At 42.4% G+C, this 17,219-nt stretch overlaps 1 protein-coding gene across 4 annotated transcripts in view; it reads right to left on the bottom strand.

Moving 5' to 3' along the window:
* USP34 (ubiquitin specific peptidase 34) overlaps positions 1-17,219 on the bottom strand; it is a 317,003-nt gene that overhangs the window by 145,346 nt on the left and 154,438 nt on the right. For all 4 annotated transcript variants that reach the window (XM_073628084.1, XM_073628086.1, XM_073628085.1 and 1 more), the window contains 3 exons: positions 9,209-9,292; positions 7,979-8,065; positions 4,603-4,803 (listed from right to left, as the gene is read on the bottom strand). In XM_073628084.1, the coding sequence (XP_073484185.1) occupies positions 4,603-4,803; positions 7,979-8,065; positions 9,209-9,292 (372 nt within the window). The remainder of the gene's footprint in view (positions 1-4,602; positions 4,804-7,978; positions 8,066-9,208; positions 9,293-17,219) is intronic.

Genomic DNA, 17,219 nt, shown 5'->3' with positions numbered 1-17,219 from the left:
TAAAAAATCCACATAAAAATAAATATATAGGGATGTATTCAGAAGGTTCAATTATACAGGTGTAGAATCCTGATTGGTATAGAGCTTTTGATCACTAGCAAAGCTGTTTAAAAACACTTGCTTAATTAAGGTGCTCATTAATAGTACCAATGTGTTTTTTGCTTCTATTCACAACCAATGTGGGAATCATAAACAGGCAGATAAGAGAAAAAAAACCAATCATTGTGCAATAGTTAGGATACCAAGGTACACAGGCAAACTTCAATCCACTCACGTGTGCCTTATAATGATAAGGCATATGCAGGTTTTACTATAGCAGTCAGCCGCCTTAGACAGGAGTAGATTCAGTGCAGTACACTGTGTGAAACTGCTGATCTGCACAGAGCTTCCTTGGCTCCTCCCACGCGTTACATCACAGTCACGTGACTTTTTCAAGCCTTGAAAAAGTCACGTGACTGTGATGTAACGCGTGGGAGGAGCCAAGGAAGCTCTGTGCAGATCAGCAGTTTCACACAGTGTACTGCACTGAATCTGCTCCTGTCTAAGGCGGCTGACTGCTATAGTAAAACCTGCATATGCCTTATCATTATAAGGCACACGTGAGTGGATTGAAGTTTGCCTGTGTACCTTGGTATCCTAACTATTGCACAATGATTGTTTTTTTTCTCTTATCTGCCTGTTTATGATTCCCACATTGGTTGTGAATAGAAGCAAAAAACACATTGGTACTATCAATGAGCACCTTAATTAAGCAAGTGTTTTTAAACAGCTTTGCTAGTGATCAAAAGCTCTATACCAAATCAGGATTCTACACCTGTATAATTGAACCTTCTGAATACATCCCTATATATTTATTTTTATGTGGATTTTTTATGTGAATTTTTTACACATTTGGTGTCACTAATTTTTAATAATTTTACACTATTTTGATTGCTGGATTTTATAGGAATTTTTACTCACCGCTGGATTTGACTATTTATATTTATTCTTATATATTCATTTTCATGCACATTGTGAAGCGCTTCAAATATCATTATTTATTCTTTTTAAGTGACTCTGAAAACACTCTCTTTTGATAGCAGCCTCACTTGGTTTTATGTGTAATTATCAGCTATTTAGCATCACAGCGCTTTGTGTTTTATATATATTTTTAACAACTATTCACTAAAGCCTAGTACACACAATGAGATTATCCGTTTTTCTAATGCATGACAGTCTACATTTTAAAAACGAACAGGTTACTAAAGTACGAAAATTCTCATACGACAGAATAAAAATTTGGAAATGATGTATTTATATTGTATTTTTGGGCAAAAACTGTACGAAAATTGTACGATCTGGTATCGTACGAGAAACATTTTCGTGTTTGTTCCTTCGGTAATCTTGGACAAAGGTGTATACTAATGTTCAGAGTATCGTACGATCACTTCGAAAGCAGTATTTTTCTGTACAATATTCTGATCGTGTGTACTAGGCTTTAGTGGGTCAACAACCTGCAACACATTAGTTACAGATCAGGACTGGTTGTATGACTAACTAGGCACTCGATCGCTATGACAATGCTCAGGCACGAGCACAACCACATGATCAGTCATATATTGGACTATATTGGTGGACTCCCAGGAGACAGGTACTTTGCACTGAATAGGCTCTTTAAAGTAATTTGTGCTACCATTGTCACATTTTACATACTTGCTCATCCAATTTTTTGTTATTATGTTCATTTTTAGGTTAAAAGGGATTCTAAAAAGGTATTAATAATAAAAAAAAAAAAAAAAACACACAACAGGTTATACTTACTGCTCTGTTCAATGGTTTTGCACAGAGCAGCCCCGATCTTTTTCGTTTGGGGTCCCCCCCACCCCACCAAATGCCCCCAATAGCATATAGGGGCACTCAAGCAGGTTTGCACCCGGGCTGTGCTCCTGTGAATGGACATTTTCCATTCATACATAAAGCGTGGCTTGGCCCTGCCACCCCTGTTCTCTCCCCATTGGCTCACTGGATTTGATTGACAGCAGCAGGAGCCAAAGGCTCCCACTGCTGTGTCAGCCAATGACCAGAGAGAGACCCAGGAGAGCCGCTGCTCTCATGCACATTGCTGGATCTAGATGGGGCTCAGGTGAGTATAAGAGTGGGCTGGGGTGGAGTTGCACCCAGGAGGTTTGTTTCCTTATTGCATAGAATGCATTAAAGTATAACTAAAGGCACAACTAAGAATTTTGGATAGAGCAGAGAGGAATTAGAACGCCTGTGTGTTTTTATTGCTGTCTGTGCCTCTGTTAGGGAGATTCATCCTCTCTATTTGTCTTGTTTACCATTATCATTGAAAGCGAAAGGAAAAGAAAATCCCAAATTTTGGGTTGTTCCCAGAAAAGTAACAGAGGGGAAATCTTCCAAGGTGACCTGGGGGTCACCAAGTGCGCAATTTGCAGGGATTTCCTCACACTTCCTGTTTGGCTATAGGACAGGAAGTGAAGGGAAAGCTCCACAATAGGACACAGATGGAAAAAAAGATCTCAGAGGGGTTATAACCCTCCCTTGTTCTATCCAAAATAGAGCCTATAGTTGCAAGAGGGAGTAGGGCACATTGCATGGCACTGTAAAACAGGAGATGCTTTGGTAATGATGTAATTGTTATCACATTGAAAGGAAACAAAAAAGCTTCTCTTTGGTTTCTGATTTTTCTCGTCCCAAAAGTGTATGAAAACGGCACACATTAAAACAAAAATAGTTTGTTTGGTCCCCGTACGAGAACATTTTTGGAGTTTTTCCCTTCAAAAATTTTCATTTGGAAGGTCAGAATCGGGTGTCGAAAGTTGTGTACACACTATCATAAAATCGTACTATTGTTCCTGGGACGGAAATGTTCACCCAATTTTCTTATAGTGTGTACGGGGCTTTACATTACACTGTATGGCGTTACCATTAGCTACATATACAGTGTCTTTAAAAAGTATTCATACCCCTTGAAATTTTCCACATTTTGTTATGTTACAACCAAAAACATAAATGTATTTTATTGGGATGTTACATGATAGACCAACACAAAGTGGCACATAATTGTAAAGTGGAAGGAACATGATAAATGGTTTTCAATTTTTTTTTTTTTTTACAAATAAATCTGTGAAAAGTGTGGCATACATTTGTATTCAGCCCCCTTTACTCCGATATCCCTAACTAAAATTTAGTGGAACGAATTGCCTTCAGAAGTAACCTAATTAGTAAATAGAGTCCACCTAGGTGTAATTTATTCTTAGTATAAATGCAGCTGTTCTGTGAAGCCCTCAGAGGTTTGTTAGAGAATGTTAGAGAACAAACAGCATCATAAAGGTCAAGGAACACACCAGACAGGTCAGAGATAAAAGTTGCGGAGAAGCTTAAAGCAGGGTTAGGTTATAAAAAAATATCCCAAGCTTTGAACATCTCACGGAGCACTGTTCGATAAATCATTCGAAAAAGGAACGCGTATGGCATAAATGCAAACCTACCAAGACATGGCCATCCACCTAAACCGACAGGTCCGGCAAGGAGAGCATAATCCGAGAAGCAGCCAAGAGGCCCATAGTAACTCTGGAGGAGCTGCAGAGATCCACAGGACAACTATTAGTCAAACACTTCACAAATCTGGCCTTTATGGAAGAGTGGCAAGAAAAAAGCCATTGTTGAAAGAAAGCCATAAGTAGTTCCATTTGCAGTTTGCGAGAAGCCATGTTGGGGACACAAACATGTGGAAGAAGGTGCTCTGGTCAAATGAGACCAAAATTGAACTTTTTGGTCTAAAAGCAAAACACTATGTGTGGTAAAAAAAAAAAAAAAAAAAAAAAAACTAACACTGCATCACCCTGAACACACCATCTCCACAGTGAAACTTGGTGGTGGCAGGATCATGTTGTGGGGATGTCTTTCTTCAGCAGAGAAGCTGGTCAGAGTTGATGGGAAGATGCATGGAGCCAAATATAGGGCAATCTTAGAAGAAAACTTCTGCAAAAGACTTGAGACTGGGGTGGAGGTTCACCGTCCAGCAGGACAATGACCCTAAACATACAGCCAGAGCTACAATGGAATGGTTTAGATCAAAGCATATCCATGTGTTAGAATGGCACAGTCAAAGTCCAGACCTAAATCCAATTGAGAATCTGTGAAAATTGCTGTTCACAGACGCTCTCCTTCCAATCTGCAGAACTTGAGCTATTTTGCAAAGAAGAATGGACAAAAATGTCACTCTCTAGATGTGAAAAGCTGGTAGACACATCCCCAAAAAGACCTGCAGCTGTAATAGCAGGGAAAGGTGGTTCTAGAAAGTATTGACTCAGGGGGGCCGAATACAAATGCACGCCGCACTTTTCAAATATTTGTAAAAAAAAAATGTAAAAACCATTTAGCATTTTCCTTCCACTTCACAAGTAAGTGCCACTTTGTGTTGGTCTATCAGATAAAATCCCAATAAAATACATTTACGTTTTTGGTTGTAACATGACAAAATGTGGAAAATTTCTAGGGGTATGAATACTTTAAGGCACTGTATCTGTTCTTCAGAAATCATGCAATCACCCTGACTAAAATCTTCCTAAATCAAGAACAGAATGCAAGCAAATTTACCTCTGTTAAACGAGGTATATGGAGCCCTTTTGAATGATCTGCACCAGACTTTCTTGATTTTCCAGGCCAAGCTCTTTTCCTGTGGCTCTCTGCTAATCCCGACCAAGCAAAGACATCATGATATGCCAGATCCAGATCAGCCGGGTCCACAGCAAACTGACAGATCAACTTTAACAAACATGCTAAGCAGTCCAGCTGCCACTGTGGAGGCAAACAGCAAAATTTAATTAGACTAAACAGTTTGTTTTTTTACTTTAATCGACATATAAGCTTTCTACATTCATTTTAACAGCTCTCAATTTTTAAATCATACGATGCTCTTACATTAAAACCAGAGCTATTTTTAGCCAATTCCCGCCCAGCCTATAGCAAAATGATGGCTGGGCGGTGGCTCCATTATCCTGACTGGACGTCAAATGACACAACGCAACACAGATTTTAGGAAGAGAGTCTCTGATGGAGACTCTTTACCACATGATCAGCTGTGTCCAATCACAGCTGATCACATTGTAAACAGGAAGAGCGGTTTATCGGCTTTTCCTCACTTGCGTCTGACAGACGCGAGTAGAGGAGAGCCGATCGACTGCTCTCCTGACAGGGGGGTCTGCGCTGATTATCAACGCAGCCCCCCACCCCCCGAGGATGCCTACCCAGGACCACCAGGGATGACTACCAGAGGTGCCAATCTGTGCCCAAAAAGTATGCCAATCAGTGCCCATATATGATGCCACACGGTGACCATCAGTAATGCCTGCCAGTGATGCCCATAAGTGCCACCCATCAGTGCCCATCAGTGAAGGAGAAAATGTACTTATTTACAAAATTTTATAACCGAAACAAACACTTATTTTTTTCAAAATTCTCTGTCTATTTGTTTAGCAAAAAATAAAAACCCCAGAGGTGATCAAATACCACCAAAAGAAAGCTCTATTTGTGGGAACAAAATTATAAAAATTTAGTTTGGGTACAGTGTAGCATGACCGCGCAATTGTCATTTAAAAAGCGACAGCTCTGAAAGCTGAAAATTGGCTTGGGCAGGAAGGGGGGAAAGTGCATGGTATTGAAGTGGTTAAAGTACAACTAAACCCAAGAACCAAAGGCAGAATATATTGCAGAATAACAGTCTTTAGAAGTGGTGGCTACATTTGTTTCCTAAAGTGGCATTAAAACAATTTGAATATTATCCCACATCTCCTGGAACTACCTGTCTCACATGGCTGAGGCACAGTATTTCTATGTGGAGACTCTAGCTTGACTACACATCCCAAGATGGATAAATCCTCTGGGATCACTACCTTAGCTAACTCCGATTTCATATGCTACAATAATTTGTTCACTTAGGCTGGCCTGGTGGATGTATGGAGGGAGAAACCTCTATACCTGTATCAATCACATATGGATCCATCACAGTTTAATACCAGAGCTATCCCTTCGGTACCCTGGGCAGATTATGACTCAGTCATACTTTACTGTCGTTCCCTCTTATAAAGATCCAAACCTTCCTTCTGGACCGTGAACAATTCTTCCATACTTTCCCACATGGAAGTTTTGGATAAGCTTCGGATGGTTACGGTGGAATATTTTCAACTGAAGACAAGTTTCCTACCACACCACAGTCTGGGACACATACATAGCAGTCGAGAGAGGCCATGTGATAGATTGCTTCCCGCCGACAATGCCAGAGGGACCAATGAAACAAGGAACCTGAACCAGAGCTGGAACAGATCGCTCAAAAGGCCAACTCCACTTCATGCATGTGTCCTCATCTTGACTAACTTAAAAATGGGCTAAACTTATGTCTTTCAGAGAGAGGCAGTTACACCAAGCGGAAAAAATATGCTTTAAACATAGCAACAAGCATGGCACAATGTAAGCTAAACATTTGCGCTACAGCACACCACAACCAAATTCCACAGCCATTAGAACCAGGCATCACGTACTTACCAGTAACCCAATCAACACCCTAGCGGAATTCAAACATCACCTCTCCAGGCTTTGTTCATTCCCTGGCCCCTTCCCCACAGAAGTGGAAGAGTCCATCTGAAATATCTGACAACCCACTATCTCAAAACAAAAACCTCTCCCTGAATGCTGATATTACAGTGAAGGAACTCCAGTAAAAAATCTCAAATCTGGCAAAAGTCCAGGCCCTGATGGCTATACTGCCTGATTTTTCAAGAAATTCTTATCCCGCACTTTACAGCTTTAATCTCAAGAAGGGTGACTCCTACCACTCCGGACTCTTTCCAAGCCTACATTGTCATGAATTCCACAGGATGAAGGAAAGAAAAATTACTTGATTCCGACATCAATACAGTTAGTGTTGATGGAGAAATCCCTCCATTAGCGCTAATGTGTTCTGCAAGCGGGGAGCTTTCTCCACCAACAGAATACAATGATCACTACTGGCAGCTATACTGCAACCAGCCTGCCCACAGTTGTTCTGTGAAGCCCTCAGTAAAGTTCTTCCTGGGTCATCTCATCCACAAAGACCGGGCAGGCTCTGTGCAATTGAGACAATGTCCGCCAGGCAATACAGCTCCATCCATCTTACCAGAATCTGGTCAGTTGAGTCTATATTGCTTTCATTTGACAGGCTCAAAGCGTTGATACCCTTTCCAAGAAAAATATAAGCTCTCTGTTATTTGCAAATGGGCTTTATAAGAGGACTTCATATCCTGGGTCAAGGCCCTTTATACCCTGTCAACAACAGTAAAATATGAAGACTTCAAATCCAATATGCCTTGGGTCCAGGCATGGCTGCTCTTTGGCCCCGATCCTATTCACCCTAGCCTTATAAAATCTTGTGACAAACATGTAGATAGTAGCAAGCATAGGAGCGTTTATAACAATTCAGGGTCTATCATATAGTCCTTTTAAGTTGCAGTCTCTTTTTATTAGGTAGAAGATATGCAGTCAATGTACTCAGGGCTGGACCGGTTCACGAGTGGCGTGAAACGACTCTCAGTATGGACCAGTGGAGTTGCCCTCCACCAGGTTACTATACATGCCCATTACGGATGTCCTCCATGTGAGTTTTATTCCTTTACTCTATTATTAAATGCTTAACAGTCTACACTCAGAAGCACCTGTATCTTCTTTTTAGAAAAATTTTCAGCTGCCATTCAGGCAGATCCAGACATCTGGGACCTGGAGTTTGTGGGCGATCACCAAAAAAATAATGATGGGATAATAAAGTGAGGAAAAAAAAAAAAAAAACAACTAATGTAGACACCACAACCAATGACTGGTAATAAATATTTGTTCTCAGGTTTAAATACAAATTAAGATTCAGAGAGAACTATCTTGTTTGCATTGCAGAAATTGCAAATTACATCATTATCTAATGGAAATACCGAAAAGAACATCAACTCACCACAGTCCAAGATTCATGCTCTTTGGGCTCCAAAATTCCAGAGTTAAAGATTTCAATCAGTTGCTGAAGACCACCAGAAGCTACAAACTAAAAATAAATTCCATATCAACTGATCAGATCAACATGTCAAGGAAAAAGCCTCTACTATGCAGGTGATTTCTCTACTGTAATACTGATCAACACAGGATTTATCCTGTTTTTCTATGACTTATGGATTCATGTCAAGCATAACAGACAAATGGCATTTACAACATGGACTGAAGTGATTTCCAAAAGTTGTAAGCAATCCACAGATGTGAAAAAGTAAACAGTTGCTAGAATGCCACAATAAATTTACCATATTTAATCGGCATAAAACACGCACCTTAACTTTAAGAGGGAAGTTTCAGTGGAAAAAAAAAAACAAACAAAAAAAAAAAAACCTTCCACAGCCCCCTGCACAACATACAGACCCCCTTGCATTATAAAGTCCCCCCCCCCGCACTCCTGAGAGACCCCCAGTCTCCTGGGACAGCGCTGCCCGCATACTCTAAAGTTGAGAGAACGTCACTGTCAGCCCCTTCTCATACGCCGCTCTCATTGTAAATCAAAGCTTCTAAATACCTCCATTAACGTCGGACCCGGTCATGCGACTGCTCTACTCTTTCATTGACAGTCATGTAACCGCTCTCCTCCAATCAAAAGCTACACTCGAGGAGGAGACGGAGCAGGAGGAGGAGAGCAGCCATAACGAGCGGCGTTAATTGAGGGATTTAGAGGCTTAGATTTACATTGAGAGTTACACAGGAGGAGCGGTATATAACAAAGGGCTGGCAGTAATATTTTCTGAACTTTAAAGTATACCGTCAGCGCTGTCCCATGGCCAGGAGAGGCGTGGCTGCCAGCCTGACACCCTCACAATGGGTGGCACCCAGGGACGGACCGTCCTATCGCCGCAAGCCCCACCCTGTTGGTAAAAAAAAACAAAAAACAAACAGATATCGGCGTATAACACGCAGGCACGGTTTACCCTCTATATTCAGGGTAAAAAAGTGCGTGTTATACGCCGATAAATACAGTAATTTAACACCTGAGACAAAACTAAAACTGTAGCGCAACTACTGGGTGCCATGGTAAATGCAACAGGATGAAGCAGCTTTTATTTTTGGGCTTCCAACTTGTTAGATGCAGGGCTTACATCCCACCCCACCAGTCACTGTGTGTGTATCCCAAAGAATAGAAATAAAATACCTTGCAGCTCCATGTGTTTTTACTGTTTTCAATCTGATCTTCACTGGAATCATCAGAATCTGGATACAAATCACTGTAACTACCCTGTAAGAAGATTTTAATTAATATGTATTTTACCTTTTAGCTGAAGCAATCAATCTTTACTTTTATATATGTTTGCAGAACTTTGCAACTTAAAGTGATATTAAAGTCAAGTTCCTTTTAAAATAACAAACATGTCATACTTACTTGTTCTGTGCTGTGGTTTTGCACAGAGCAGCCCTGATCCTCCTCTTCTTGGGTCCCCTGTAGATGCTCCTGGCTTCACCCTCCTGCCGAGTGGCCCCCCAGACAAACTTTTTACTGTGGGGGAGCCCGAAGAAGACTTTCTTTCGAGCTGCTGCTCTGCGTGTCTATTCAGACACTGAGCCAAGGCTTGGCCTCGCCCACTCTCTCTTCTCAACTGGCTCACTGGTTGTGATTGATGGCTCACGCTGCTGTCTCAGCCAATAAAGGAGAGCTGAGAATCTTGTGCATATCGCTGGACTGGGATGGGGCTCAGGTGAGTATTGCAATAGGTGTTTTTTTTTACCTTCATGCCTATAAATGCATGAAGGTAAAAAAAAACCTTGAGCCTTTAGAATCACTTTAAGGGTGCTTGTACGTCACATTCATATAAACAAAAAGCGCTACAAACGATAACATGTTGACAGAAGGAAGAATAAATTAGGAAACTTGGGAATCATGTAGATCTGGGGTCGGCAACCCATCGATCACGGCCTACCTGTTGACCGCAAGTAGCTGACAGGTAGACCGGGAATAGGTAATGCACAAGGTTTGTGCGCCCCCCCTTCTTCTTTATATGTTTCTGCACTGCCGACCCCTGCCTTCTCTCTCTGCTCTTAGCCTCCCTTCGGTCCCCCACCCCCTCTGCTGTCATCAGTGAACAGCGGGGACAGAGAGTCAGCACAGCTCAGGACGGAGGTGGGGGGGGCTAAGTTAACCTGCAGGTGTGATTGGTTGCTAGGTCCTAAGCAACCAATCACCAGCTTGTTAATATGAAAAGTCACTCTGCCAGCTTCTGCCCCACCCCCTGTCCAGAAGTGTGCTGGCTCTCGGCCTCCTGAGTGCACAGGTAGGATGCTATGGGAGGAAAAGGACGCGTGTGTGAGTGTTCGCAACGCACTTCCGATCCCTGCATTCTGAGTGCAACCCACTCCCGATCCCTGCATTCTGACCGCAACGCACTCCCGATCCCTGCATTCTGACCGCAACGCACTCCCAAATTTGCACTCTCTTGTAATACTTTTTTTTTAGTGTGCACTGCGTTTGCGATCTACATTTGGGGTTAACAACGTATCATCACCCACAGTAGATCACAAAGGCAGTGTGTTTTGAAAACGGTGCAGAAAACACACATGGAACATGGCTTTCTGGCATTGCGTTTCTGGTGTGAACCGGCCCTAACAGGACACTGTACTCGGTGATCTTTGACTTAATCAGTGTTGTTAAAGCAGATCTCCATCTCCAAAGTTACCTACCCCTGGTGTAGACCAATGATTACATGAGGTTTAGTCATTTTTAGCACTCCCCTAAGCTTTGCATCTGTGGCAAAAATGACTGCTTCTGACGTGACCCATTTAAGTGAATGTGGGATTGGCAGAAATGCCCCGCGACCATGGGGCGATTGGTGAGACAATTACAGGGTTAAAACAGGCAGTGAGGAGGCATCACATTGCGTAATCACCTGCTGTTAAACGCCTCTTTAAAGCCATCCTACCGTGGTTCGCTTTTCAGAGGCGTGGCGGTTTAGACCAAAGTCTAAATTTAGGCTTAAATCGGTACAAAACCCAAAAACAAAAATGTTAATATATGGCAGCTTACTAATCCTTATATTTGGTGGCTGCATGCTTTGTATTAAAGTTTTGATTGTGAAAGGAGGACCTCCATAAACTATCCAAAGTTTTGGTAAATCAAGTTCTGTACAAAGACTGTACAGTTAGACGTTTACGTGCATGGTGACACTTAGCCTGGGTTTACACTTGTGCATTACAGACACCATATGTGATTTGCACAGGAATTGCACCACATTCCTGTGCACATCACATGCGATGTCTGTGCGGTGCAATTTGACCCATAGATTTTGAATGGCTCCAACCACATTGCATCCACACCAAAATGGTGCAGGACCCTTTTTTCTCTGCCTAAATTGCATCGTATGGGTGTTCACACCTATGCAATGCAATTCTGGCAATCGCACGGCATTTTGCAATCTGTTTCGGGTGTCCTTAATCTAACACTGACACTCGGAGCAGATCGCATGGATGCCGTGCGATTACTAAGCAGTGCAATGCGAAGAAATGCAGCGAATCTTTTGTGTTTCCTGCATCACATTAGTGTGAACCAGGGCTTAATTTGCTAGTGCATCTAACATTACCCTCTCCCTAAATTGACAATGTTGTTCAAAGGTGTCACCTTTGTCCTACAATGGAGTAGTGACCCCCCCCCCCCCTTTACTTTCCGTTACTTGCAGGCTCACCAAGTAAAAAATAAAAGGAAAAAAATCCATATCTTGGTAGTAAAGTAAAGGACACAGGCAAAGTATTCATACATATTAAATATTCTTTCAGTTGAATGGACACTGGCAAAGCTTTAGAGCCCTTTCACACTAGGGCGGGGGCGACGTCGGCGGTAAAACGCCGCTATTATTAGCGGCGTTTTACCGTCGGTATTCGGCCGCTAGCGGGGTGGTTTTACCCCCCGCTAGCGGCCGAGAAAGGGTTAAATACCACCGCAAAGCGCCTCTGCAGAGTCGCTTTGCCGGTGGTATAGCCGTGCCGTCCCATTGATTTCAATGGACAGGAGCGGTGAAGGAGCGGTATACACTCCGCTCCTTCACCGATCCGAAGATGCTAGCAGGACTTTTTTTACCGTCCTGCCAGCGCATCGCTCCAGTGTGAAAGCCCTCGGGGCTTTCACACTGGAATGAAAGCAGCGGCACTTTCGAGTCGGTTTGCAGGCGCTATTATTAGCGCAATAGTGCCTGCAAACCGCCCCAGTGTGAAAGGGCTCTTAGAGAACACTCCCCCTGGGCACCTGGCCCTATAACCCTACCCCACTCCATGAGTTCTCAGTTTTGTAGCAAGCGAGTAAACCAAGGAATAGAGGGCTGCGCCCTGTACTGTCCTCCAAGATACAAAGTTTACAGGGAAGCCAAAATTCCTTTAATTTTAATTTACAGTACAGGACACAGGCAGAGTATTCATACATCATGGGACTTCCCTAAGCAACGAATATGAACAGGATCTGGTGGAATTCTTACTGAGGCAATTTCTCCTTCAGAATGTAAGCTCTTGCAATCAGATTTCATATTCATCGTGCGATTGTTGACACAAAGCAGGGGGTCTCTTGAGAGGTCCAGAGAACTGGACAAATAGGAAATCTGTCCATCTGATTGGAGCAATAGCCTTGAGGTATACTTAATGGCTCTGGCTTTGTCCACACACTGAGAGATAAGTCCTTAGGATGCTTAGAAACAGAACATAAGAATGGAGAATGTCTTTAGAGGTGTAATGCTGAGAACACCTTCAGGAAAAAGGAGGGCCTTGGGAGTAAGACAGTCTTATCACTGTGAAGAATGAGGAAAGGCTCTTTACAGGAAAGGGGCTGACGTTATTAAACAAATCTAGCAGATGCCATAGTGACAAAAAAGGCTACTTTGCATAAGATTCTCTAGGCCAGTGATCTCCAAACTTTCACTGACACCAATGATGAGACACTATTCCTCCCACCGACACGAGCAATGGGGCATAATCCCTCCCATTGATACCAAGGATGGGGGCACTATTCCTCCCACAGATACCAATGATGGGGGGCACTATCTCCCACTGATACCAATGATTGGGGGCACTATTCCTCCCACTGATACCAATGATGGGGGCACTAGTCCTCCCACTGATACCAATGATGGGGGCACTAGTCCTCCCACTAATACCAATGATGGCAGAACTATTCCTCCCACTGATACCAATGGTGGGGGCACTACTCCTCCTACTGACTACAGGCACAATGTATTATTTTTTTTTTTAATCCAACTGGTGCTGGGGCATTTTCTATTTCCAATAGCCACTCCGGTCCCCCTAAAATCTGAAAGATCGTAAACCGGCCCTGTGTTTAGAAAGTTCGGAGACCCCTGCTCTAGGCAGATATATCTGATAGGTTCAAAGGGTGGTTTTAGCAGAGCAAAGAGAAACAAGTTAAGATCCCAAGGGAGAACAGAGTGCTGGAAGAGGGGCTTAAAGTGGTTGTATAGTGTTTTTTGTAACTTTTACCTACAGGTAAGCCTAGAATGCGCACAGGGGATTCTCGGCTGAAGGCCCGGCAACTGCCAGACCTTGCCGGGTAAGAAATCTCCCGCGCGCATGCGCGGGAGTGATGACATCGCGGCTCCAGCCACGCACAGCGCTGGAACCGCGATACCCGGAAGACACGCTGAGGCAACATGACAGCTCCCTCGGCGTGGACCAGGTAAGATGCCGACGCCTCGTTCTAAGGTAAGCATTTCATAATGAGCTAGTATGTGGTGCATACTAGCTCATTATGCCTTTTGCTTTACAGGGGTAAAAAAAAAAATAAAAAAATTTTGCGGGTATACAACCGTTTTAATACAAGATATACCTTTAAGAGAGGTTGTTGCAATGGACAGTGAAGCCAGAGTACTTGAGGCCAATTTCTGGTCAAGACCTGCTTGTAGGAAGGCCAGAAATGCGAGGTACAGAGTCTTTTTTGGGCTCGAAGTGCCTGCGTTTATACCAGGCAAAAAGGATTTCCAGGTGCGATATGTCCATGGAAGAAGGCTTTTCTTGCTTTTAGCAAGGTAGGAATCACAGGCTCTAAAACCTATCCTTTATCACCTGGGTTTCAACAACCATGCCATTAAAGCCAGACTGAGAAGCAGGATGAAATAGAGGGCCTTGAGATAGTAGATTTGACCTGCTGGTAAGAGACCAGGGGATGTCTGCTAGAAGTCAGAATATGTCTGTATACCAGGTTCCTCTGGGTCAGTTTGACGCAATTCTAGTCAGTTTTCCTCTCTTGCTCTATTATCTTAACCACTTGAGGTCTGGAAGGTTTTATACTCTTCATGAACAGAGCATTTTTTTTTCTATTCAGCACTTTACTGGCAATTGCGCGGTCGTGCAACACTGTACCCAAATAAAATTTATATAATTTTTTTTTCAAACAAATAGAGCTTTCTTTTTGTGGTATTTGATCACCACTGGGTTTTTTAATTATATATTTTATATCATTTGAAAACAAAACCACTATATTTTCTACTTTATTATTATTATATTATGCAGGTTTTATATAGCGCCAACAGTTTGCGCAGCGCTTTACAAAATGAGGGCAGACATTACAGTTACATTACAATTTGGTACAAGAGGAATCAGAGGGCCCTGCTTGTTAGAGCTTACAATCTATAAACATATGCAATAAAATCTAAATTTCTTCATAAATTTAGGTCAAAATTTATTCAGCTACATGTCTTTGGTAAAAAAAAAAAAAAAAAAAAAAATTCCCAATGAGTGTACATTAATAGGTTTGTGCTCAGACGAAGTAGGATTCGCACTGTAGGAAAGACATAAATTGGCCTAACCAAGGCATTCAAGGCTAGATTTGTACCCTTAGGTCTTCTTTGTCAGACCCCCCTGGTTTAGGGCTCCCCTCCTCCCTCTACCACCTACCCCTGCCCTCTCCCACCCCGTCAGCCATCTTGCTTTCCCTCTCTGGACTTTCCCTCCCCTTTTCTCTCATGGTCACATTTTTTTTTTTTTTTTTGGGGGGGGGGGGGTTTAGCCCTTCTCTCCTCTCCTTAGCCCAGGGGTCTCAAACTGGCGGCCCTCCAGCTGTTGCGGAAATACAAGTCCCATCATGCCTCTGCCTGTGGGAGTCATGCTTGTAACCATCAGCCTTGCAATGGCTCATGGGACTTGTAGTTCAGCAACAGCTGGAGGGCCGCCAGTTTGAGACCCCTGCCTTAGCCTCTGCTGTACAGCAAATACAAGTGTCAGGTGTTCTGGTACTTCTTCACGATTCTTCAAGTTGGTCGGATACCTTTTGAGTGCTATATAATCTGCCCAGGGTTTCTCCAAGAGAGACATTTTCCACCCTTAAGATTCTTTCTTCTAATGCCGAAGAAAAAATGTCTCCAGTGAACCAGGGAAAAAAACCTACCATTCTAACTGAAGTACACATACAGTATATAGGGCACATGTAATTTTTTTTCCCCAGGAGACTCACTTTAAGTCTGGCTCAACAGCAAACTTCTCTAATAAGATTTTTGATGCAACATCAAAAACTCGAGGAGCTTCCATTCTGTTCTCTAAATAGACCCCATTTGTCCTTTCGATCAACTTGCAGACCAGAAAGGTACGCCAAGAGGTAGACCGATCACGTTAGCTAACATTTATTGGCCAAATGTGAACCAGGTCCGCTTTTTCTGTAAGGTGTAGTCTCTTTTGTCTTGTTTTCAATCAGGTTTGGTTGTTCTAGACTAGAGGGTGATTTCAATGTCCCCCTAAACCCTAATCCTAAACAACTCCACGGGGACCTCTACTCTCCCCTACAGAGCGCTAAAGCATATTCCCAGTTAGATTACAGGCGGTCCCCTAGTTACAAACATCCGACTTACAAACTACTCCTACTTACAAACGGAGGGAGACAACAGGAAGTGGCAGGAAATATATCCCTAGGAAGGGAAATTCACTCCTGCTATGCTGTGTACACACGACCGGACTTTGACGGCAAAGGTCCAATGGAAGGAATCTGCCGGACAATTCGATCGTGTGAGGGCTTCATCGAACCTTTGCTGCCGAAAAATCAGACGGACTTTAGATTTAGAACATGTTTCAAATCTTTCAGACGGATTCGAGTCCGGTCTAAAAATCCGTTCGTCTGTATGCTAGTCCGACGGACGAAAACCGACACTAGGGCAGCTATTGGCTACTGGTTATGAACTTCCGCATTGTAGTCCGGTCGTACGTCATCACGTTCGAAACGATCGGACTTTGGTGTGATCGTGTGTAGGCAAGTCCGTTGCGTCGGAGCTCCGTCGAAAGTCCGTCAAAAAGTCCTTTGGAGTTCAGTCCCTCAAAAGTCCCCTCTAGTGTACACGGTATAAGAGTTATTACGAGAAAAAAAGGTGTCTCCACTGATGCTTTATCACCAAGGCTTGTTTCCACAACAACCCAAAATTTTCAAAATCCAATTGTCATTGGGACAGGAAGTGAGGTGAAATCTTCTGAACAGGAACAAACAGCAAAATAAACATTACAGGAGTGTTAACCCTTCCCTATGCTATCCAAAAAGCTTAATAGTTTTTTTTGGCTGGAGCTACCCTTAAAAAAAAAAAAAAAAAAAAAAAGTATCCGTTCCTACTTACAGGTTTAACTAGTTACATAACATTCACAAATCACAAACATGATACATGACATTCCTAAGGTAAGAATTAACCCTCTCCCAAGTGTGGACATACAATTCTGAGGTTCCCCCTTCCATCTACTCCATTTTTGAGAGCAAGAGGGGGTAAAATTTTCCCTTTCTTCTCCCCCCTACTTGTGCTGTGTGTTTACTTTATTTAAGGGGATATTTATAATATATAAATATATATATATATATATATATATATATATATATATATATATATATATATATATATATATATATACACACACACACACACACACACACACACACATACATTATATATATATATATATATATATATATATATATATATATATATATATATATATATATATATATATATATATATATATATATATACATATATCCCATACCCTATTTCACCCTTATTAGTTTTGTGTTGTCCTACACCCCCCCCCCCACCCCCCAAAAAAAAAAAAAAAAAAAAAAAACCCACACACATCCCAATCCTTTTAGCCATGTGAACCTGAAGTGTTAAAAAAATATTTAATTTAGGGGTGGGTCTAGAGATGGCTGCACAAAGGCC

The sequence above is a fragment of the Aquarana catesbeiana genome, linkage group LG04, assembly GCF_042186555.1.
Source record: "Aquarana catesbeiana isolate 2022-GZ linkage group LG04, ASM4218655v1, whole genome shotgun sequence".
NCBI classification, from domain to species: Eukaryota; Metazoa; Chordata; class Amphibia; order Anura; family Ranidae; genus Aquarana; species Aquarana catesbeiana.
Note: the sequence above shows the minus strand (reverse complement) of the source record. Positions and strands in the feature narration are given on the sequence as shown.